General features: G+C 36.0%; 1 protein-coding gene across 4 annotated transcripts in view; it reads left to right on the top strand.

The window, feature by feature from the left end:
- CSMD3 (CUB and Sushi multiple domains 3) overlaps positions 1 to 23,957 on the top strand; it is a 647,755-nt gene that overhangs the window by 532,511 nt on the left and 91,287 nt on the right. For all 4 annotated transcript variants that reach the window (XM_065630191.1, XM_065630190.1, XM_065630189.1 and 1 more), the window contains 5 exons: positions 6,460 to 6,578; positions 8,713 to 8,782; positions 10,393 to 10,509; positions 17,311 to 17,520; positions 21,000 to 21,188. In XM_065630191.1, the coding sequence (XP_065486263.1) occupies positions 6,460 to 6,578; positions 8,713 to 8,782; positions 10,393 to 10,509; positions 17,311 to 17,520; positions 21,000 to 21,188 (705 nt within the window). The remainder of the gene's footprint in view (positions 1 to 6,459; positions 6,579 to 8,712; positions 8,783 to 10,392; positions 10,510 to 17,310; positions 17,521 to 20,999; positions 21,189 to 23,957) is intronic.

Here is a 23,957-nt window from a genome sequence, read left to right as displayed (position 1 = left end):
TTCTCCTCTTTTTCTGGCCTTGTTCCTTCTCTTGGTACTTACTGCTGTTTCTTAAACGTGTTTTCACAGATGCACATAATATATGTACTATGTAGTATGTATTTTATATGTATGTGTCAGACAAAAAAATTAGTCACTCTCAACAAAAATGAGAAAATGAATAAACTGAAAATAGCAGCTAAGCTTCTTAACAATCTGACAAATGCTCAGAGGTTGGTAAGAACACAGCAGAATTATTTCAAATGGCTTTATTATTGCTGAATATCTCACCAGCAGAAAAGACTATAATTATGAACATACTTTCTGTCTGAATGAGATTGCATTAGTTGACTGACAGGAATTCTGGCAATCACTAACAACTGCTGTGCAGTTCCCTCTGCTCATATTGGTTCTGGTGTCTGATCTGCATAATTGTGTCACAGTTACTTCTTGTCAGTTTTACAGTATGCAAATCCCATGCTCTGGTTGTCTGATTAGCCAGTCAGAGAACACGGCCTTGCAAAATTGCTGCCTGATCACTTGTCTATAACTAAGCATTAATTATAGGGTGGAATTATCCTGCCATTTCCTTGAAATGCAGATACTCTCTCAGCTGCTTAAAAATTCAGAGCGGAAAAAACTGCAAGAAGGTATGAAAACAAAGTAAATTAGACCGAAAGTGAAAATTCATCTGTGTATTCCTACACATCCAAATAACTGAAATGTGTAGTGTACTGCTGGTATACAACTTTCACCTCTATAATAAAGAATTCACAGTATATCATTTAAAGTATTGGTCTGTGCCAAGAGCAAAAGCTATATATGTATGGATTTATACAATGGAGTATGCGTGAATCTGTACATATGAAATATATTTTCTGTCTGAGAGTATAAACCCGTAGTATATGCCGAAAATTTGTTATTCAGGAAAGAGTAGTGATATCTGTCTGTAGATACCCAATTAATTAGTAGCTCAGTGAAACACTCTGCTTTACAAGATTAATATTAATTAACTTTTCACGTGTAGATGATAGAAATATGTGGTTAAAACATCGTATAAACTTTGGGATGGAGTGAAGAAATTGCAAAACACTGTCTAAACCTTTAATCTTTATTGAAAACAAATATAAGCTTTAAGGGCAAAAATTTTGTTACAAGTAAAGTATTGTGACTGGAGCATAAACTATTGTGTACACAACCACAGGCATGTTGCAAGAAGAGCCAGAGGCCACGAATGCATTTGCAAAGGGCAAGTTTTATTTTAGTTACCTCTACTGGAGGATCTCCAAAGTAGCACCCAAGCTCCCATGCAGAGGTAACACAAGCGGGGACGCGGGAGCTGCATCAGTTCAGCCCTGGTAAGAGGATCACTGGGCCTGCTGAGCCCGCCTGTATTTCAAGGCTTCAGGCAGGCGCAGCCTCCTGCTCTTTCTCACAGCAAAGCAGGAATCTCAGACATAGTGATAAGGGTCTAGAATTTCTCACAGGTCTATGTTATCTAACACAGAGGTTCTACTCATCAAGCATACAAGGTCAGTTAAACAATTAGTGTGATGTATGTGCTTTTTCTACAGACAGCTGCAAGTCACTTGAGCATATTTACATTTAACCAACCTCCTCGCCAATCTTCCGCTATGTTCCCATACAACTATGATAACGGTTGAATTAAGATTTTCTGTAATACGTGATATATGCTCTAAAATAAACATAAATCATTGTGCATGTGTGAGAGAGTTCTTGAAATAAAACCTATGGTATTCAAGGTACAGAACAGGAGTAAGCGACAATAATAGCTCCATAAAATCTGTAGAATACACGATCTATGAATTGAAATTTAAAATAGAGGTACATTGTAACTAAATTCTTACACTGCAACTTGCAAAATAATGAAATTATTTTGTAGCATGAATGTGGAAAAATATAAAGCACTAGGCATCCCAGTTTGTTTACCACCTTCTGGCTCACACCACAGAACTAAAGCATGGTTTCAGAGCATGCATTCTCGATTCCTGTTGTGCAAAACTAAATAGGAGTGTGTACTTCAATGTTTCTGATAATGTCTTCATCCACTCAAGTGCAATAAGCCTATGGCACCATACTAACTAAAGCTAATAATAATAAAACCCTTCAGTTTAGCACTTAGTATGGATCGAGTCCTAAGCACCAGCTGTTTCACGCCATAGATCCATGACTATTATTCTCTGCTACTCACTAAGAAACACACAGTCTCTATTATCCGTGGACTGGAAGAAGGTTTTATGATTTTTTTTCATCTATATCTTAATTTTTTTATCAAGAAGAGACTATGGAAAATTCTGCATTGGGCTGAATCAAGAGATTAAGCTAAGGGACAATAGTTTTTCTTCATTGTTTGGAAGGAAAACAACAGAAACTGTATCTTGTGTATCTTCTGGACTTTTGTCTCTAGTGGCTTTCTGCAATGGAGAGACAGTAATTTTTGTCAGGATTCTAGGACTCACAACACTGCTACATTTCTACTGAAATTTCTCCAGAAATGTATTGTTTAGAAGAGAGCTCACTCTCCTCAGTTCTCCTGGTCATGTCTGACTCTCAGACAAACTTGCAGCTCTAAAAGCTATGTTTTTAAATACAGTAAACAGAAACTAATGGCCACATTTTAATGTCAGTGTTTCACAGGTTTATTGCATTGCACTGACTATACTGACAGAGGTCATTATGAGGAGTCAGCTATATTTAAGTCTTAGTAACAGTGAAAATCACATCAGAGTTAAGTATTTATATAAAGAAATTTTCACATGAGTTAGCCATAAACATTTTTTGTTCAATACGTAATGCATCTTCCAAGTCTGTTTCATGTATTCTAGGAGACACAAGTCTGAGGAGAAGGGCACCCCTCTTACTAAAATGATTACTTTCTCATGTCAACAACATGTTTCTGTAAGAAGGTTTCATTCTGTTTCATTTCCACTATCTTTTCATCCTTTATCAATAGACTTTTCACGCTGGTCAGTCTGATTTATCTTTTGAAGTCCTACAAAAATCCAAATGCACTTTTTTAGATAAAAATAAAACAAAACAAAAGGAACCTTTTTGTTGAAGAAATATTTTAAGATCAAGTCAATGATACTTTGACACAAGGAATTAAGTATTCATATTCCAAAACTGAATAATGGTCTTATCAATAATGTTTTTTTCTAGTATATTTCTTTTTTCTAGTATATTTTTACTTCTTTTTTGAAGCCTTAAGTTCTTATTATATTCATAACATGCATTTTATGCATTCTAATAGATACCTTAAATATTAACATACTACACAACAACAAAGAGCAGCACAGAATGGTTTGTTAAACACTTGCATAATGTTTATAGGTTTTTATGCCACTATGAATCTTAATTTAGTCCTCACTTTCTCTAAGTAAAGTTTTCCTTATTAGGTAACTGATTATGCTGCATAAGTAGTAGTAATATTCTTGGAGATTAGTTGAGTTTTTCAGATTGCCTCATACAAAATTTCTATAATATAAAATATCTATCTAAAATTAGTTAAAAATGTGTCATTCTGGTTTTCATTCTAAAACATAATACCTAGAAATTTTTTATTTAAACTATTTTATAATTCTAACATCATAAATACTATAACATTTCAATAAAATTACAGTAACAACTTAAAAAAAAGGCTATTATGTTAAGACTTGTGTAGTCCCAGTGTGCATTATCCAAAATTTCATATATATATATATGAATATATATATATACAATTCTTCCTATGTAAAAGTTAGAAGATATTGAAAGTGTTTTAATGAATGCCTATGTAAAAATCTCTTTACTTTCTACCCATTGCTCATGAAAGTTTAAAAATCTAACACATCACACTGAGACAGTAGTATAATGTGGCTCAAGGTACAAGTCATGCACCATCATTGACTCTTTGTCAATAATGAACAGAGTATGGCAGTACTCCTACATTTATACAGTCCTAAAATTACATTCAGCCCTTTGAAGGCAACCGTGAGGTGAAAATGAGTTTGACACCCCTGCAGTATGGTATATGAACATGTTTATGATTTCACCTGAATAAATACCGTGACATTCTAGAGACGCAAGTTCTGAACTAGCCCTTCAGCTGGGAAGGCAGCAACCCTGTTATGTTTGCTGAAGGACATTGTAGATATTCAAGCAGTGGTTTTTTTCCAAGTGTTATTTTATGAATTGAAGTGACAGCACAATATGCTGAATAACTGTGATCTGGTTTGAGTTGTTAAGAAATTCTGTATTCTGAGAAAGGCATTTAAATGAACTTATTTCACTTTGTGTGGCCTGAGTATTCACATAGTTAGGTTTTGTGTTTCAGCTGAAGGTTCAGTAATTGGAAGCTGACAACTACCAACTCTTAACTGTTCAAAATAGATTATAAGCAATCATCTGTGTAAGCCAAGTATTGCTGTTCTTTTCACATTTATACTTTGTACATGAGCTGGATCATGATCTGGATCTCTGAAATATAAAAAGTGGATCTAAGCCGATCAGCCATTTTCAAAATAGATTCTTTTATGTTCTTTTGGTTTCTAGTTTAAAAAGAGAAAATAAGAATTTTAAAGGTAAAACCCATATGTTATTTAGACATAGGTTGCAAAATACTTGTTTGCATCACTTTCTATATGTCAAATATGGAATCATTATGGGATGAGTAAGTATGTGACCAATATATACAAAAGTATTATCGTCATAGACAAAGGAACATTACATCTTCTTCTGTGAAGGTGCAGAACAGAGCCCTGAAATAAATACAAACTTTTTTCAAAGTGGCAACATTCCTTTCCATCTAAAGTGATGCAAGCCAGTATTGTATATCATTGAAAATATCTTGTTGCTAAATTGTGTAAGCTCCTTAATACAAAAATATAAAATTAAAAAACCCAGCAACAACAATGAAAAAAACACAACAACCAACAGAAAGTTAACAGTGACCAAAAGTAATGAATACAACTGCTCAGTTTGTGGATCTGTATCAGTTATTTCTGATTCCCATTAACAGGTATCTGCAGTACAAAAAAAAAAAAAAAAAGGTTTTTCCTCTCACTGTTCTCAGCAGAGAAGATAAAGACGGCAAAGGCATAAAGGATGTTTTTTTCCAAATCAGGATTAAATTATGTTTTATAGCAGGAAGCTTGTATTGTCACCATCCTGAGTTTTACGTGTATGAAAAAATGTAGATTCCAGTGATTTTATTTTGAACAGGATTTTTTCTTTTAATAGAGTTTTATTTAAATTTCATGTGCCAAATACATTTTAAGAAAGGGATTTAGATTATCAATTTAATATCTACTTTCTAAATACCAGACATTCTTTTTTTTTTCATTTTTAACAATTCAGTTATTGTAAAATTGTGATAGTGAAAACTATTATTGATGTACAAAACATGCCTTGTAGAGAAGAAATAATGCGTATGCTTTATAAATTCCTTAGAAAGCTTTCAGCTTTTATATAGTATAAAAATATAGCATTTTAAGAGACTTCAGGTAGTCATTTTTACTTAACGATCTTCTTACATGAAGTGATCAGTTACATTAGCAAGTTTTACATGGCAGAGGTTGATAATTTATTGAATTGGTGCCATTATTGAATTCCACAGCATTTCCTGATTACTCTATGTACTGATGTGTAGGTGCTTAATGGTCCTTGCTTCACAACTACTTGGGGTGTAACTCTTAGAGTATGCCAAGAGAGTAACTGAGCTGCTTATACCTAATGATACACATATTCTTATATTTGTGGATCTTCCTGGGTAGATGCAATGAAGAATTTATTTACTTCTCATTTTGATAATCATGAAAAAAGCATACAGTCTCTTTGCAAATTAACTTCTATTGTAATCAGAAATTTGAAATATTAGTGTTATAACTCTATAGACAATTAATTTAAAATAGCAGATTAGGTGAAATTTGATGTAAATATTTACTCTGTGTGTATGCGTGTGTACATGAACGGAAGAGTAGAGTCAGACCTGTGAAAAATTGTATGCAGTTCAGCAGTTAAAGTTTGCTTTGGTTTTCCTGTGTTTTACACTTGATGTGGTGTTGGTTAGCATCCCCAGAAACAGGTGCTGGGAAAGGAAAGTGGGCCTGTTCCCAGTTTCTATTATGTAGACTTTAATTAGGAGCGAAGCTGGAGGTGGAAATGAATGAGTCTGAGCCAGGAGGTAGTGGAAGTTTATAGAAGACTTTGAGTTGAGACTGCAGATTGTTGGGAAGTGTTTGTTGCCACCCTGCTTATTTCTTTCATTTTCTTTTACTCAGGAAAGGCGGTTTTTCTCCCTATATAACAGTTTTTCCAAAATAATATGCCATTTGCTTGTCCACAGACAAACTGCTGGTACCCAAGAGCTTCCTAAACATATCAATACGCTGTGCCTATATGCAGTGTACACAGAAGTTCTATGTGAATCTAAAGACAGATTTTATGTTCCTTAGTATGTCTCAACTTCTCAATTTTTCACAGCTATAGGTTTGGACTCTTGTCCTGAACCACAGACTCCAAGCAGTGGGATCAAAATTGGAGATAGATACATGGTTGGAGATGTGGTGTCTTTCCAGTGTGATCAGGGTTATTCTCTTCAGGTGAGACAAGTTTCCAATTTCAAATGGTCCCTTTTAGTTCTTTAACATGGTTATGTTTGAGTCTGTCAATATGAAATGAACACTGAATTCTTCAGGGGTTGCGAAGCTTGCAGGACTGGTAGTCTTTTCTGCCAAATATTAAATTAGCAACTATCTAAATATTCTATCAGAAGTGTGTGGCTCTGTGCTTCCTCTGCATTAGTGATTACAGATGTTATTTATTATTGATGGCTTCTTTGGTATGCATAGCTGAGGTCTGAAGTGTTGGTATATTAAGTTAAATCACTTGATGAGCAATTATCAATAGTTCTGTATGTACAGGAGGAAAAATAAAGTAAATGAATAGCAGGAATAAGAACAAAAAAAGGGAAAAGAAATAATCTTTTTCTCAGTACATCAGATAGTGTCAGGTATTTTTATTCAGAAGGTTTTTTTGATTTTTTTAATCCAAAAATGTTTTCAAATATGGGGATTTTGGTGCCAAGAAAATTTGCTATGCTCCTGCATTAGCAAAAAGGTATAACAAGGGGCAATGCAGTGATTGTACATTGTGTCTAATTTTCCTCTTTGGGTTACTTAGCACATAAACCCAGTAGAAATCTATCTTCCTGTGGGAAAGGTCTTGAAAATATTTTCAAAAATTTGTACAGTTACACTGTAGAATCAAATCCAAAACTGAGTATTGTTTCCAGTTGAGACACTGACCGAAAGGACTAAGGTTCCAAACGGTAGGTAACTATTTCAAACTATGTTTTTTTCTCATGAGTGACTGCAGACTCTGTAGTCTCCACCTTAGCTCTTTGAGAGAGTAAAAAGAGAAAAAGCAATCACATTACCTATGCATAGTAAAAAGAAAGGGAGAAAATGCCTGCAGCCTTCTAGCTTTTAAAGAATAACTGAAATGTTCTGTGATTGCAACTCTGACAATAACTATTGAAGTTTACTTCTTATGTTACCTGATTTTAGCCAGTCATTCTTAGGAGCAACTTGTCAATTATTTTTTTCTTCTTTGTTTTAATTTCATACTTAAATACAAATGTGTGAGCAGACAAGCCACAGTAAATGGCTGAAATAAAGAAAATGCAAAGAACATGGTAGCATAGAGTGTGCAAACACAGATGTAAAACCTCTTCCCTCTATATTGTTCTTCTGGATTTATTTTTTTCTTCTAGCAATGAGCAAATACATCTACTTTCACTTTGGAGAAAGTGTGTTTGTTTTTCTTCTAAGAGAGAAAAATAATGGGTTGCAGATTGATGAATAAATTATTCACAGTTACCCTGGGTGTTTGAGAGACGCTTGGTTCCCTCAAATGCTACAGGCTCTGAATTGATAAGGAAGTTTAACATGAAAACCTAAGTTTTCTCTTTAAATGAAGATTGGACAAACAGGTTAAAAGCTACCGATTTTTTTGTAGGAGGTTATCTTAAGGTGTATGCTATATGGTTTTGCAAGATATCCCAGGTACAGTTTTCTCTTAAGATTTTTGATTTTTGTTTGCTGCCTCTGGAAGATAATTACAGTTACATGAGGCTTATGAACAAAACAGAGGGTCACTCTGGTGAGTCTTGGAACTTCTCTGTAACAGGTTGCCTTGAAATCACAACACCTCATGTATTGTAAAGAGAAACATGTCATAAAGAGATACCTTAAATATCTCAGCTTTTGACAACTTAAGCAAACTCTTTCAGGGAAGAGGATAAGGAATGCATTTAGAATAAGTATGAATTTGAAATGTGAAGTCAGTACTCTATAGTATATATAGTTAATATACTTTTATCATATTACACAAAGGATGCAAATAAATACTATTCAAACAATTAAACCTTTAGTTTCTAGACCCTTAGTTTATAGCAAAGCTGATACAGAGTTCAGTTGGATACCATTATAGCATTAGAAACAATATTAAGGACATAGACACAATTCTCTAGATGACTAACAATCTCATATTTAAGATTACAGTCTTCTCTGTTGTACTGAAGGCATGATGCAGTTCACAGTGTACAACATCAACATTATACCTTATTGTTTTTTACAAATTTTGATGATTTAAATTATCAATTGTTTTTTAAGATATTAATGATGTGCCGTATATTTTTTATTATATGAATTAACAAATGTTGTGTCATTTCAGGGACATTCACATATCACCTGTATGCCTGGACCAGTAAGAAGATGGAATTATCCAATTCCAATATGTTTAGGTACGTTCAACTTATACAAACTTTCTTGAATATGCCAAAATGAGAAAGCCACAGAACTCAAAACTAAGAGACATGTGTAGAGGAAAGAATAGGAAGAACTTAATTAAAAGTGAAAATGATCAAATTAAGATGAAGATTTTCAAACTATACTGCACATTCATTTTGCCAAAGCTTTTCTGAAATGTCCAATCAGAAGAAGAAAGAACGAATTATGTTCTAGTCAGAATTTATCATCAATTCACTATCCATGATAAGACCTCCAAAGATCCTTGCAAACATAGTTAATATATTTATTAATCATTTTCACAGCAGAGTGATGGCTATTATAGAAAATGCTAAAATAGAAATAGCATTACTTTTTCATCTCTAATGAGTTCAACATAAGGCATGTCTATCCAATTTCAAAAGATACATTACTTTTCAAATTAAACTATATACATGACCATATTAATATTGTTGGAAGAAGCACTGGAAGCCTGCCAAAAGCCCAAATGAAACATCTGAAGTGCATTTAAATATATTCTCTTTATATGATGAATAAATGTGAATAAATGAATAAACAGTGAAAGTTATCTGGTTTTATAATCTTGAATGTATGAAAAGTAGGATGCTGCAGATCTCATTAAAGATTATGTACTTTGCTTTTCTTCAAGACAGATTGCACATCCTCTTGAGATGCCTCACATAATCCTGTTCTTAATCCTATGAGGTATTAAAAAGATCCTATGAGGTACTGAGCTACCTCGTCTTAGAATTCATAAATATTCAACAATATTCAGATATTTGCAAGAATTTTTCCAGGAGCCAGTCTTCAGTTTTCAACATTATGAATTAACATATATCTAGGAAGTCTGAAGACAAAGATGTCGTGCTGAAATGTTAGGGATTTTTCTTTTCCATTTTTTTCCTTCTTTTTTTTGCAAGTAATGTTTTTTAACTGTGTTTCAAAGGATGTAGCAACTGTTAATGGGACAAAACTGTTAAACAACATTGTATTTAATATCTTCAAATCTAATATTCAAGTATAAGTTACTTTATTCACTGTCATGCCTGAAAAAAATAATAAAATTAAGTTCAAATATGATTTTAGTACAAATTCTAGGAATATGTGTGTGTGTACATTTTCTAAGTCTGTTTATTTTAACTCATTTTTATAACAGAAGGATGCAAATGCAGTTTTTAAAAGGCTTCCTGAAATATTTTAAGTACACAACCTTTTAAAAATACAATATTGTATTATTCCGATGCTTCTTTGCAAAATAATGTGGAATTGTTTTAACGTTGCTATGCGTTGATGTGTGCTGCTTGGCTGTTCACAAGGGTGATTCATGCAGACAGAATGCAGCATAAACATTTATTCTCTTTTTCAGGTGCATGTGTTCCCCACAATAGTTTCAGAGTAGATACATATTTTTAAAATACCTACTTGTAAATTACTTTGTTACAGACATTTAGTAGTAAAGGAAGGTTTGTCTATTTTCTGAAACAAAAACCTATTTATTATTATATTATAAATGTTGGAAGGATCTTCAGTGTTCTGGATTAATTTTTTAGCTCATTCTACCCCTCTGAAAAATGTTTTTTTTTTTTTTTTTTTTTTTTTTTTACAGCACAATGTGGTGGTGGTATGTCAGACTTCAGTGGAGTGATCCTCAGCCCTGGGTTTCCTGGAAACTATCCTAGCAGTTTGGATTGCACATGGACAATAAAGCTACCTATTGGTTTTGGTATGTGATCTTTCATGGATTAAATTTTTTGAGGTTTTTATGGATTCAAAACAATTAACATAGATTTTTAAATATTGTGAATATCTATTCTGTAAAAAAATATGTAAAATTCATTTAAAGAAATTATCAAAGCCTTAAAAAAAAGATATACTAAAATTTTCTGATAAAGACAAAATTCTTTAATTAGAATTAAGCACAATTTTCTAACTTAACATGCTTGATTTCTCTTTGTGTGATCATAAACGCCCCAAAATAAATAGCAAAATCTTTATTCAAAGTTAGCCAATACAGTTGTTCCACCCAATTTTTTAATGCTTCTGGCACTTTTGTAAGAGCATGTGCACTTGAATTTTTTTCTTTATATTTTAGTTCAATAACATGCTGTTTTTTCAGATGTTCCTCACTGTTTTCTATTTTATTCTTGCCATCTTCTGTCATCTTCTTTACCTCACAATACAGAATTTCTCGGTCTTCTCTAGTAACTGAACATGACATCCTAAATAGTTTTCCCTACTACATCTGTTCATACTCTTTCTATTCTCTTTTTAAAATCAATTTTGTAATCTTTTTGATTATAAGTACAGTCAGCCTGGTTCACTTACCATTTAAACAAAAGTCAGTTGTTGTGCATCAGTTGTTTAAACTGAAGAATAGTGACATCGACTTAAAGATTCTATCTGTGGGAAATACAGTCACAATATTTAAGTCAATAGGTTTGTGTTTGTTTTTTTCATTTGTTTGTTTGCTTACTTGCTTTTTTGTTGGCTTTGGGGTTGGTTTGTTTGGTTGGTTGGTTGGTTTTTTATTAGCATTTTATAGAAATAACATGGATACTTTATTTATCTCATTACCTTGATTTTAGACAGCTCAAAGTGACAGCATCTAGTGTTTAATCATGAATCATAATGCTGTCTAGAATCTTTGGATCCCATGCAGATCCCTGCTAGTTTTCCAGTCCATGTGTAGAAAAACTAAATACTCCTTCTTCTAGGAGAAAACTAAAACTGAACAGATTGAAATATGCTTGACATTTTTGACCATTTCTAAACAGGATATCTTTAAAATTGAATTGAAAATTAAAGCAAAATTTCATTGCAAAAGTTTAAAAAATGACATTAAAAAAAAGTGATAGCTAAAAATGGTTTTAGTGATGCTCTGGTTCTAGTCCAGTGGAGGCACATACATCTGATTATTTTGAGTAGTTAATAGAAAAACTCAAAAACACCATCATGGGAACATTCTATAGGCTTTCACTTCTTTAAGTTTTTCTAACAAGACTTTTTCCTGGTTAGAAGTTACGGTTCATAAGGTTTCCAACTTTGTGTTAGCTAATGGTGTAATCTAAACTAATGACACCATGTTGATTTCAATCAACTTACAAAGTTACTTTATACAATTTGTTGCTATTCTTTCTGAGATTTATGGCTAGATTTTATATATAAACTTGAAATACTTACTCAAGAGGCAAAAAAGCTATAGAAAAAAACAGTCTAAGAAGCAGAAGTCTGAGACAAAGAGGCAGGTGCTACAGTCTGAGCAGAGGGTGAATAATTCAGAAGACTTACGGGTCAGGAACTTGTAGAGAAAGACAGTAGAGTACAGAGAGAAAAATGATAGGCATAAGTACAATATAGTTCGTTTCGTATCAAACAAAGTGGATGAAAGAGAAATGATAGCAAGATAGCATGAGTTGGCAGTTATTAATGAAAGTTTAAATTTTGGAAAGTGTTTTATTCACAGGGTCAAATAAAAGGCCAAGCCTACAAACAGAGAAAGAGCAAAGTTTGGAAATAACTGGATTCTCTGTGCAAGAATTATTTGGAAGGTTTGCAAAGTCAAAGAATGACACAAACAGAAGTTTTCTTGTCACATATAGGCTGTCTTGAGATAAAGAGAGACAGAGATAATCAGAGTTAAAGTAATTTAATTATGTGCCAAACTTTTTTCTTGTGGCATATAAAATGTTAAATGCTTCAGAAAACCATTCGTAAACTTTACATAATATCTGGGGAGAAAGCTCTAAAAGACAGTGAAAAATACTACTTAGTTACTACGGTTTAGGAGTTACAAAATTATTCATGACTTTTCAATAATTAATCTGACATTATATATTTTCCTTTCAAATTTATAGGAAGTCATGTTGATTGTCTTTGCCAGAAACACCAGTGGGACTCACTCACCTTCTTAATGAAAGTACTCAATTATCATTCCATACTTGCACTAATTCCAGACAAAATACAAATTCTGTTTTGTTGTAACCTATCTAGAATATGTATAAACAGGAAAATGTTTAAAGAGCTCTACAACTACTCAGCTGCTGAGCATTTTCTTCTCATCCTGCCACATAAACATCGTAATACATCACCTAGTTAAGAGAGAGAACTTGATAAGGGGTAGGAAGATACCTTCTTTTTCCTTATTGAATCAATGATCTGGAGGATTGGATGGAGTGGATCCTCAGTAAGTTTGCAGATGGCACCAAGTTGGATGGGAGTGTTGATCTGCCAGAGGGTAGGAAGGTTCTACAGAGGAATCTGGACCAGCTGGATTGATGGGCTCAGGCCAATTGCATGAGGTCCAACAAGGCCAAGTGCCTGGTCCTGCACATGGGTCACAACAACCCCAGGCAACGCTACAGGCTTGGGGAAGAGTGGCTGGAAAGCTGCCTGGTGGAAAAGAACCTGGGGATGTTGGTCAACAGCTGGCTGAATATGAGCCAGCAGTGTGCCCAGGTGGCTAAAAAGGCCAACAGCATCCTGGCTCATGTCAGAAATAGTGTGGCCAGCAGGACTAGGACAGTGATTGTCCCCCTGTACTTGGCACTGGTGAGTCTGCACTTCAAATCCTATGTTCAGATTTGGGCTCTTCGCTACAAGAAAGACATGGTGGTGCTGGAGTGAGTTCAGAGAAGGGCAACAAAGCTGGTGAAGGATCTAGAGCAGGGGTGTCAAACTCATTTTCACCAAGGGCCACATCAGCCTCACGGTTGCCTTCCAAGGGCCAAATGCCATTTTAGTACTGTACACTCGGCCCTTGGAAGGCAACTGTGAGACTGATGTAGCCCCCGGTGAAAATTAGTTTGACAACCCTGGTCTAGAGTACAAGTCTTACGAGGAGTGGCTGAGAGAACTGGGGCTGTTTAGCCTGGAGAAAAGGAGGCTCTCTACAACTATGTGAATGGAGGTTGTAGCATGGAGGGTGTTGGTCTCTTCTCCCAAGTAGCAAGCAATGAGATGAGAGGAAATGGCTTCAAGTTGTGCCAGGGGAGCTTTAGAGGAAAAATATGAGGAGAAATTTCTTCACTGAAGGGGTTTTCAGACATTGGAACAGGCTGCTCAGGGAAGTGGTGGACTGACCATACTTGGAGGTGTTTAAGAGACGCGTAGATGAAATTCTTAGGGATTTGGTTTAGTGCCAGTGTTATGTTATCAGTTGGACTTGATGATCTTGAGGGTCTTTTCCAATCAAAATGATTCTATGATTCTACGAATCAAATAATCAGAAATTTCATTCCATGAGACCATCATATGGCACAGTGTGTGTACAAGAATTAAAAAACTGAACTGCAAGTTTAATAGGAGAGGTACTGGTGAGTGATGGTTAGATAACATGATTTTTTATGCCTCAGAAATCATATACATGTTAAGTAATGTAAGGAGTGCGGCCACCTCCTCCAGCCACTCCAGCCCAGGACCCTTCTGCTCAGCCACTGGTGCCCAGCCTAGTATCCAGGGACACAATGTTTCTGCTCAGAGTGGGGGACGTGGCTGCCACTTTCCCATTTGCAGATTCAAATAGTAACGAAGCTGAGCACAGACATGCACACACAGAGGACACTGACATGACAGGTCACACAGACTGCCACAGAGAAGGAGCTGCCTTCAACAGCACCTGTGTATAGGACTCACACGAAACACAAGCGCAGGCAGCCATGTCTCCTCCTCCTCTTGCGCTGGCAGAGGCAAAAGTTCACTAGTGCAGGCACGCACACAACACTCTCTAGGTTCATAAACACATTTATGGATCCCTTGACTGTCCGTCCAGCACCCTTGTCTGGATCTCAGACATCCTTACCTGTTTCATAGGTACTCTACTTGCCGTCCGGTCCATCTTGGTGCCTTCCTACTCACCAGCTAGTCCAGTCTGAAGTTTGTTAGCAGATGACACATGTGCATCCCCCCACACCCCAGGATTGGAGAGGATATAGACCCATGCCCTCCCAGCAGCCAGCACCAGGCACTTGTCCTGTGACCCACAGTCCTGCTCCAGCTACCACTGCTGAGCTCCTTAGTCACCTCATTCACACAGCTCTCCCCAGTAATTGGTTTTGAGAACATAAACTATTCCTACCCCAGTGGCTGTAACTTAAAGACCCTCACACTCCAGGAAAGACCCTCACACCCACTTCAGGCCAGGGACACCAACACCTCTGCTCTGACACCAGTGACTGGCACCTAGTCCATTCACGCTGATCCCCCCATTAGCTGGGATTCTGGGCATAAAGTCTGTAGAATCATAGAATGATATAATAGTTTGGGTTAGAAGGAACCTTTAAAAATCATTTAGTTGGATCCCACTTCAATGAGCAAGGAAATCTTCAACTAGGTCAGGTTGGTCAAAGACCCTGCAGGACCCTCTCTAGATCCAGAAAGCTATGGCTTCTCACTCCAGTAGCTGACACCACAGGCTGCAGGGCACCCACATGCCTGGTCTGACTCCTGCAGCCAGCACCAAATTCCACTCACTGACACAGATCTCACCAGTAGCTGGCACGTAGTCCTTGTAGCACACATACACAAGGTATAGAGATTGAGATTACACAAAGACAGACTTAAGAAAAGACATGAGATAGTTAAGAAGGTATGAGATGATAGGACAGACTGGTGGTCAAGTATGGAGCTCAGCCGGACAAACATACCGACCCTCTCCATTCTACATGCAACCAGTCCCTTTTATGCTCTTTTCTGCCTACCCTTATCTTTGTTCCTCCCTGCTTCCCTTTCCCCTACGCATCCCCTCAGGGGTTTGTATCGGTCTGTCAGTTTCTGTGCTCCTCCAAGTGTGGTCCTCCTGGTTTATGATCTTATCTGTTGCAAAGTCCCGATTCAACTTCCTGGAAGTTGTGCTTGTAGTTCCTTGACAGCCCAACAATTAGTGTGACTGGCAAGGTTTGTTTTTTGTCATTGGTTCCGTATTTGCTTTGTCAGATCTGTATCTTTGTATATTGGGCAATCCTAAGCACAAATATAAGCTGAGTGGAGAACGGATTGAGAGCAGCTCTGAGGAGAAGGACTTGGGGGTGTTGGTTGATAAGCTCAACATGATCTAGCAATGTGCACTGGCTGCCCAGAAAACCAGCTATACCCAGGGTGCCTCAAAAGCACGACCAGCAGGTTGAGGGAAGTGATTCTCCGCCTCTACTCTACTCTTGTGAGACCCCACCTGCAGTACTGTGTCCTGCTCTGGGGCCCTCAACATAAGGACATGGACCTGTTGGAGCAAGCCCAGAGGAGGGCCACAAAAATTATCACAGGGCTGGAACACCTCTCCTATGGAGACATCCTGAGAGAAGTCGTTCAGCCTGGAGAAGACAAGGCTCTGGGGAGACATTATAGCAGCCTTCTGGTACCTAAAAGGGACCTACAAGAAAGCCGGAGAGTGACTTTTTACAAGGACGTGTAGTGATAAGACAAGGAGTAATGGCTTTAAACTGAAAGAGGGTAGATTTAGATTAGATATAAGGAAGAAATTCTTCATCATGAGACTGGTGAGGCACTGGAACAGGTTGCACAAAGAAACTATGGATGCCTCATTCCTGGAAGTGTTCAAGGCCAGGTTGGGTTGGGCTTTGAGCAACCTGATCTAATGGAAGATGTCCCTGCCCATGGTACGGGCATTGGAACTAGCTGATCTTTAAAGTTCCTTCCAACCCAAATCGTTTTGTGATTCTATGATTGTAGTTTCTGGTTTCCCTCTTTTCTCTTGGTTTCCCAACTGATAAAGTCCCTGATCAGATAACCTCATTGAAATAAACATTCTCACACTCCCACTCAACCTCATCAATGAGTGTGTTTGACCAGGTTTGGTTCTCATCACTGCCTCCCTCAGGTTTATGACCCTGCCTGCTCTTGTTTATGATTTCCTCATTTTCTTATTTTCCCTTGCTTCCTTGAAAAATGTCCTTGACCAGATACCCTCAGAGAAGCAGACACTTTCCTTCCACTTACCTTTACAATATATATAATCCATATTATAAGCATAATTTTTACCACCTCGTTTTTTTATCTACATGTGTTAATATATATCAGCTGAGATAGATCAGTTTATGTGAAATGCAGCTATCTCTGGGGTAGAATTCTGTCACTGTTTTTTTTTACCAGGTGTGGCACACAAAGCATTTTTTTCTTTTAGAAGAACTGTAGACTATTTTATGCAATTTAAAACAGGAAAGACCTCACTAAATTAAATGTATTCAATGTTCATAGCTGAAATTTACCCTACACACACAAACAATAAACTTTTCCAAAAGGTTACATGTAAGTAACCTACAGTTCAATGCCTTAGATCATGTTAGTATTTCAGTGTTAGCATTTTTTACCTTGTCAGCCTCTCAGAATTAGTAATGCATGAGGAGAAACAATGCTTCAAACTGAAATCAGCGGAGTGCACATGGGAGCTTGACACTCATGTTTCCACTGATCTACATTATTTTCTGATATTATCAGTAGTAAAATGTACGTACTTTATTTTCCCTGCTGATATTGCTACTGGTGGCTTTTATTTACTGACAATATTTTTCAGGTGTGCATTTGCAATTTGTGAATTTCTCAACGGAGACCATACATGATTACTTAGAAGTTAGGAGTGGATCTACAGAAACTAGCACGGTTATTGGGAGACTAAGTGGCCCTCAGCTACCAGCCTCTCTGTTCAGCACAACTCATGAAACCAGCTTATACTTTCACAGTGATTACTCACAGAACAAACAAGGATTTCATATTATATATCAAGGTGAGATTTTGACATTCTTATGTGAGAACAAGGTGGGTGTTGGAAGATATTTCTTTTTCGGCATTCCTAAAACATAAACATGGAATAAAAAAAATTGTGAGCTTCAAACCCAAGTGTTATGCATTGAGATCAAATAGAAGAACGTAGAAAACTAAAATGAAAAAGCAATAATTGCATTTTCTGTTTAAAAAGCAGTTCAAATGTAAGTAAACAGATCTGAATTTGGTTGGCCTCTTAATTTACATTGCATGGCTTTACAAAGTAAGAATCTCTGTTATTCAATCTTTATAAGCATATGGGAATCTCAATTTTATCTCTTGGGTTCTGGAAGGGGGAAATCTAAATATTGTTTCAGAGTACTTGATCCATGTAGGCTAACACAGAATAATGCCAACTCAGAAATCTCCAAATCCATTTTATTTCCAGTTGGCAATATTGCTGGACAATTCATGCTCTGTTGTACCCAAACAGGTCATGCTGAGCTGGTGAAGACTGCAGGATCATAATTCTATTTATATAATTACTAATTCATTTAAAAGGGATGAGATTAGCACTGTTCATAAAAAAAAAAAAATCAAATGGTCAAATGTATATTTTAAACTATACATGTTTCATAATATGAATAACATCAAAGGATGATTTAAAGAGTTTTTACTTTATAGAAGTCTCCTATTACTCTTTCAATAGTAACAAGTCCAAATTAACTTGAACTCTACGTAACATTCTGAAAGTGAGCCCCTGTAAAAAGTACGAGCTTTTAAAGAAAAGGCACTTTATGACTTAAATTTCCTGGTAAGATCTTTTTCACTTGTTATTTGGCATATGATACAACTTTGAGGAGTAAAGGAACTTTAACGTCTACTGTTAAGAGGGCAGTAAAAGACTTAAGAGCATATACTATTACTGGTATTAATAGTAACAGTAATCATTTCAGAGATGCTGTTATTTGACAAAGAATTAAAAAAATTAAATTCCTCTCTGTGTTTTTAATCACGTGAGAGAGAACTGTTTGTTTCAAAAATATACAATAAAAAAGAAAACCCTTATTGGTTCAGAAAAAAGTTCCATCTAGCTCAGTACATTTTTTCCAAATGGCAAAAAGAGATACTACTTAGAAGCACAGAAGCCTAGCTGGTTTCTTTTGTACTTTCACAGCATCCACAGTTGCTGTCAGACTCTTAATTCTATTATTGTGCAATTTGATGGCACTTTTACATTCAGTCTTTCCACTGTCTTCACGATTTTTGTGAGCTTCAGTCATATCACCCCTGATCTCTTTCCCAAGAAACCATGTTTAGCCATGTGCTCAGTAGTGTTATTCTATGTTATAGGCTGTATCATATTAACAGATACAGAAATCAGGCTCACTGACCTGTAATTTCAAGAATCTTCTCTAAAGATAGATGTGATTTACGTTGGGAAATCACTAGTCCTCTAGATCAAATCTTGAAATTATATGTTAATATATCTTGGTTCAGAAGCTCTTCTAGGTGAAAGCCATCTGGTCCTGGTCCTTTGCCTTACCTACTTAGTGAAATATTTTTACATTTATTTCAAATTAATCTAGTGCCTTAGACCTGCATAATGCAAGCACTGTATCTTGTATCTTTTTTTTTTTTTTTTGTCATTTGTCATGAATTATCCCTGCAGTTCCCTAGATGACTTCTTGCTTCTGATGCCAAATGTTTTTTTATGGTCAGTCGAGACATCTTCTGCAATACATTTTTCAAGGTTTTTTTTTCTCTATTTTCTATTTAAATCTGGCCTGCTATGTTTTATGACTTTCTGGAAAGGCAGACTTTAATTATTTAAATGCCAACCTTTTCCCTATTGTAGCTTTTTAAACTTTCCTACTGAGTCACGCAGGCATTTCTCTGAACCACTTTAGTGCTTTTTTATTCTGAATTGTAGAACGTGTTTTACCTGGACTTTTAAAGTAGTGTAAATTAGCAGATTCCAAACTACATTACCTCATTTTTGTAGAATTTCCTTTCCAGAAAATTTTATATCCCTATACTGGGTTCATTTGACTTGCTCCCTCCCAATTCAATCAAACTGCATTACGACCGCTATTGTGGAGCAGCTCTCCCATAAATACTTCTCAATCTAAGGCTTGAGTACCATGATGATTCAAATCTAAAATAGCATTTTCTTGTGGCCTCTCAAACTGCTTGTCCTAGGGGACAATTATTTCCTTTGTTCAAAATTTTATTTTGTCAGGTTACCCTGATGAGGTGGATATTTGGGTACTTCATAGTAATAAAACCACCTATTGCATTTTTGCATCTTGCCTAATTTTACTTAACATTTCCTGTTCGCTATCATTTTCCTGTTTAGACATTTGTAGAGGCAGCGCAATACTACACTTACATTTCTGGTTTTGGAGTTTTACTTTTTAACTGTGAGTATTCTGTAGTCCTTCTTTGTTTCTGGTAATATTTTTCTTTTATGGCACTTAATATAATCTCTAAACACCAGTGCTGCTCTCTCACCTGGAAGTCTCTGCCCTATCAGTCTTGGAAAGGTGGTCACCTAGCCACACTGCATCCTCCTGCTCCGTGCCATGCCTTTCATGTTAGGGCTCTTGGTAGGTTCAAGCATTCTAAGTCCCATCTCCTATGTTTTACATTCCCTTTTTGTTGTGAAAGGGCTTCTCAGTTTGGCCCTTTTTTGTTCCTTAATACTTTATTCATCACTCAGCATGCAGCGTAGGGTACCTGATTTGCTTTTCTTATTTGTTCTGCTGTTTGTCATTCTCCTGCACTTTTTTTAGAGGTTCATTGGCTGTTAGCCTCTTCCGTGTCATAGCATCATATCAGTCTTCTGTATCTGTTAGTTTTTTCCCATGTTTGTAGTTTAGATACTCTTCTACAGCCTTTTTAATTTTCACTGTCAGCAGCTTGGATCCTTGGTTATGCCGTACTTAAGGGTGCACTTGGGAGCAATTTGTATTCTTAAGGAGCCAGTCATTGGCCTACCTTTTGAAGACTTAAGTGGAGAAAACACAAAGTGTAAATTCCTTTTGATTCTCTTCTTATTTCAATACTGCTGTACCTACTAATATTAAAAGAAAAAATTAAACATCTAGTCTGATTTTTGCATTCGTGGACTCTGTTCAAAAAACCTGTTGGGTAGTGTGTTGGGTATTTGTTCACACACACATTATTAAAGTGTAAACAACATAAGAACATTTAAACTTCTGTTGTAGTATTATGTTTCCCACATGAGGTTTGGAATTGGAAATTTACTTTTATGCATATTTCCAGAATTGCTGTGGGAATATTTGCTGTGCTTTTCCTACTGTAGGAACAATGATATTGACTGTCATCATGGTGGAATTTAAGACATACGAGATGTCCATGATTTTAAAATTTTGTTCTAATGAAAATCTTTCATTATTGAAATAATAAGAATTTGAATTTTACTTCCCACCCCCCTCCCGCCCCGTACCCCCGCTTATTATTATTTATTTATTTCAGCATATCAGCTACAAAGCTGTCCTGACCCTCGGCCATTTCGTAATGGTTTTGTTATTGGAAATGACTTTACGGTGGGTCAAACTATTTCGTTTGAGTGTTTTCCTGGCTACACATTAATTGGAAATTCAGCTCTGACTTGTCTTCATGGTATCAGCCGTAACTGGAATCATCCTCTCCCAAGATGTGAAGGTATGTTTTGGGTGACCTATGAACCCTTCATTATTTGTAAGTCTTCCTAAGGACCGTTAACTGAAATAATTTTATCTTTTCAATTTATAGAGACCTTTTGTTTGTTTAGTGGTTTTGGTTTTTGTTTTTTATATTGTGGTCTTTGCAAAGTAAGTATCCAATTCTGTACATGAAAATTTTTGCAGAAAAGCTGAAATGTTTCATGGAAAAATTATCTGAGATGATAAATTTATTTTTGGAAGGCTAGCTTTAAGGTCTGGACTGTGGAGAATCGTGCTGCTTTTTAGTCTAGGTGGTACTACAGAGTAAAAGCTCTGCACTGAATCAATAAAAAAAGATTGAGAAACTGAATTTCCCAACTCTGGCCACTGATGTGTTAGAAATTAATGTCAAAGGTGACATAAAGTGCAGTTGTTCTCCAGTTAATGCTGTGTGAAGTCCTTTCTATATCTATTTTTGTTGTGAATGAGATTTTTTTAAATAATATTTTTTAACCTTTTACACTTTTTCATTCTGATATGCTTGAAGCAGGTAATCAGATTCAAGGAACTGTTGCTTGCACGTAGCTCAAATTTAAAAGAGAGAGAATGAATGTATATGATGATTCTGTAGAGGTGTTTATCTTATTGCTATCTATGTTGAAAGCAACCTGTACCTAACCAGCAGGCCAAAGAAGGTCAGTCGTCCAGTGTCATCAGGCTCTCAAACAGAAGAGGATGGATATTTTGGTAACACAGAAATCTCTTTGAGAAATAACTGTGCACCACAAAATCTGATTGTGGAACTGGAGACAGAATTTTCTTCCATATGAAATAATTACTTTTTTCTGGAAGTTCCGGGTTTGTCACAATTGTGGCAACAGTCAGACAGTAATGTTAGGTTCCTGGAAAAACATAGACACAGTGAAGATATTTCATACTCAAAACTGTCATCCCAAAATTATATGCTCCTGGGACCACAAGATCTAAACACAATTAAGTTATTGACTGTAAAGCTCTATATGCCTGAAGTTTCCACAAAGGTGAGATCTGTACAAGGTGTTGTGTGCTCACTTTCAAATGTCATAAACACCCTCACAATTTCAAGAGGGGGATTCAGGACCTGAGTTAAAGGCCTAACTTCCCTCTATACTGAATCGTAAAAGTTCAGCTCTAAGAATGGAATCCTCAATACCAAGCAAGCTGAAGAGGAATTCCTGGATTTTTGCATTGTATTCTGAATCATCTACCTGAATTAAGGTCCTGAAATTAGAAGCCTCATTACTCAAAATTCCTTCTGGAGCCAGTGAACCACAGACATTTCTGAGGGATGTGGTAGCTAAATTAAGATATATTTGATACTGAATTTAGAAGGAGAAGCCTTAGCATATAAAAGAAAGATGACACCTACACTATCTTTTGAAAGGGGCAGAAGTTAATTAATCACAATTAAGTTTCAACCCCCATTTTCTGGATCCTGAAGGAAAAGTAATGGTTTATGTCTTAACTGCAAAACAGCTTAACTTTTCCCTAGTTCTAGCTGTATTTTCTGTGCCTCACAATCAAGACAAATTATTTACTGGATGGAGTTGTTCTGTTTTTCTGAATTACCTTACTGTAACCAATATTTTAATTAGCAAATTCTAAGATGCCCAAAGTACGTTGCTGTTCTGAGTATCGTTTTTGATGAAGTTCCTGAAGAATGGCTGGAAATTTTTTGTTTCTATTTAATGTGATATGAAAAGATGCAGAAAAAAAAAATCAAACTAATTGATATCAGAGATCTAACATGTGCTGTGCTGCATAACTTCAGACTGCCAGCATTACTCTGCTCCCAGAAAGATGTATGAAATTATGTGAGGTTTTGTGTAAATATTTACTGTGGTATTTTTAATAAAGATTTTTAAATATTTTTATATGCTACTCATGTTTTTGAGTTTTGTTTTGTTTTTTCTTTATTGTTGAAGGAAAAAAGATAATTAAGCATCTTCTAGTTATACTTCATTTGATTTGAGATAAAGGTCTTGTGTTCAAAAGCATTAAAACGAAATGGTTTTTTTTGTATATGTCTAGTGCCAGAAATGTACACTATGTTTTAAATTTGTATTTGCTTTAATATCTTTATTGTAAGGCAGCATATACAAAGACTTGTTTAATGCCTCAGGCTTCTTTAGGCAGACAATCTGAATCAAATATCACTAATTTTTGTTCCTGTTTAAACGGTTTTGTTCTCTTCTCCTTGCATCCTCATGTACCTAAAATCCCTCCAACCTGTGCTCAACACCATTTAACACTCTCTGACCCTTCTTAACTCATTTTCCTCACTTTCATCCTTTTAGAATCTGTTTCCTCTTCTTTTCCAAGAAATGTCGTTGCCTGACAGTTAACAGTGCATGGCTTTACTCTCCCAAGACTGTGCTGCAAAATCAATTCTGCCTGCACTGCTCAAAAGCCCTAGAGACTTTGAAGCTAAAAACTGAAGAAAACCAGTATACCAGCTGTTGAGTCTGAATGTGACTGTGAAAGTCTCCTTACCCTACAGTTCAGCACCAATATATATATATAAACCATAACACATGCCTTATCTAAACATAAACAATGCATAATTCTTATATGTCAAAACTGTATTTCCAACAACTGATACTCTCTTTAGAGCATATTTTAGGGAATCTGGGTTGCCATTTCATGCCCATTTGGGGTGGAGTGGGGAGTAACACAGGCAAAATAAAGCAAATTGTGCTGGTTTATGCTTTGCTTGCTTTTCCAGAACTAGGCTTCTGTAACATAATTT

The sequence above is a fragment of the Caloenas nicobarica genome, chromosome 2 (assembly GCF_036013445.1).
Source record: "Caloenas nicobarica isolate bCalNic1 chromosome 2, bCalNic1.hap1, whole genome shotgun sequence".
Taxonomy (NCBI): domain Eukaryota; kingdom Metazoa; phylum Chordata; class Aves; order Columbiformes; family Columbidae; genus Caloenas; species Caloenas nicobarica.
This window is presented reverse-complemented; position numbering and strand designations above follow the sequence as displayed.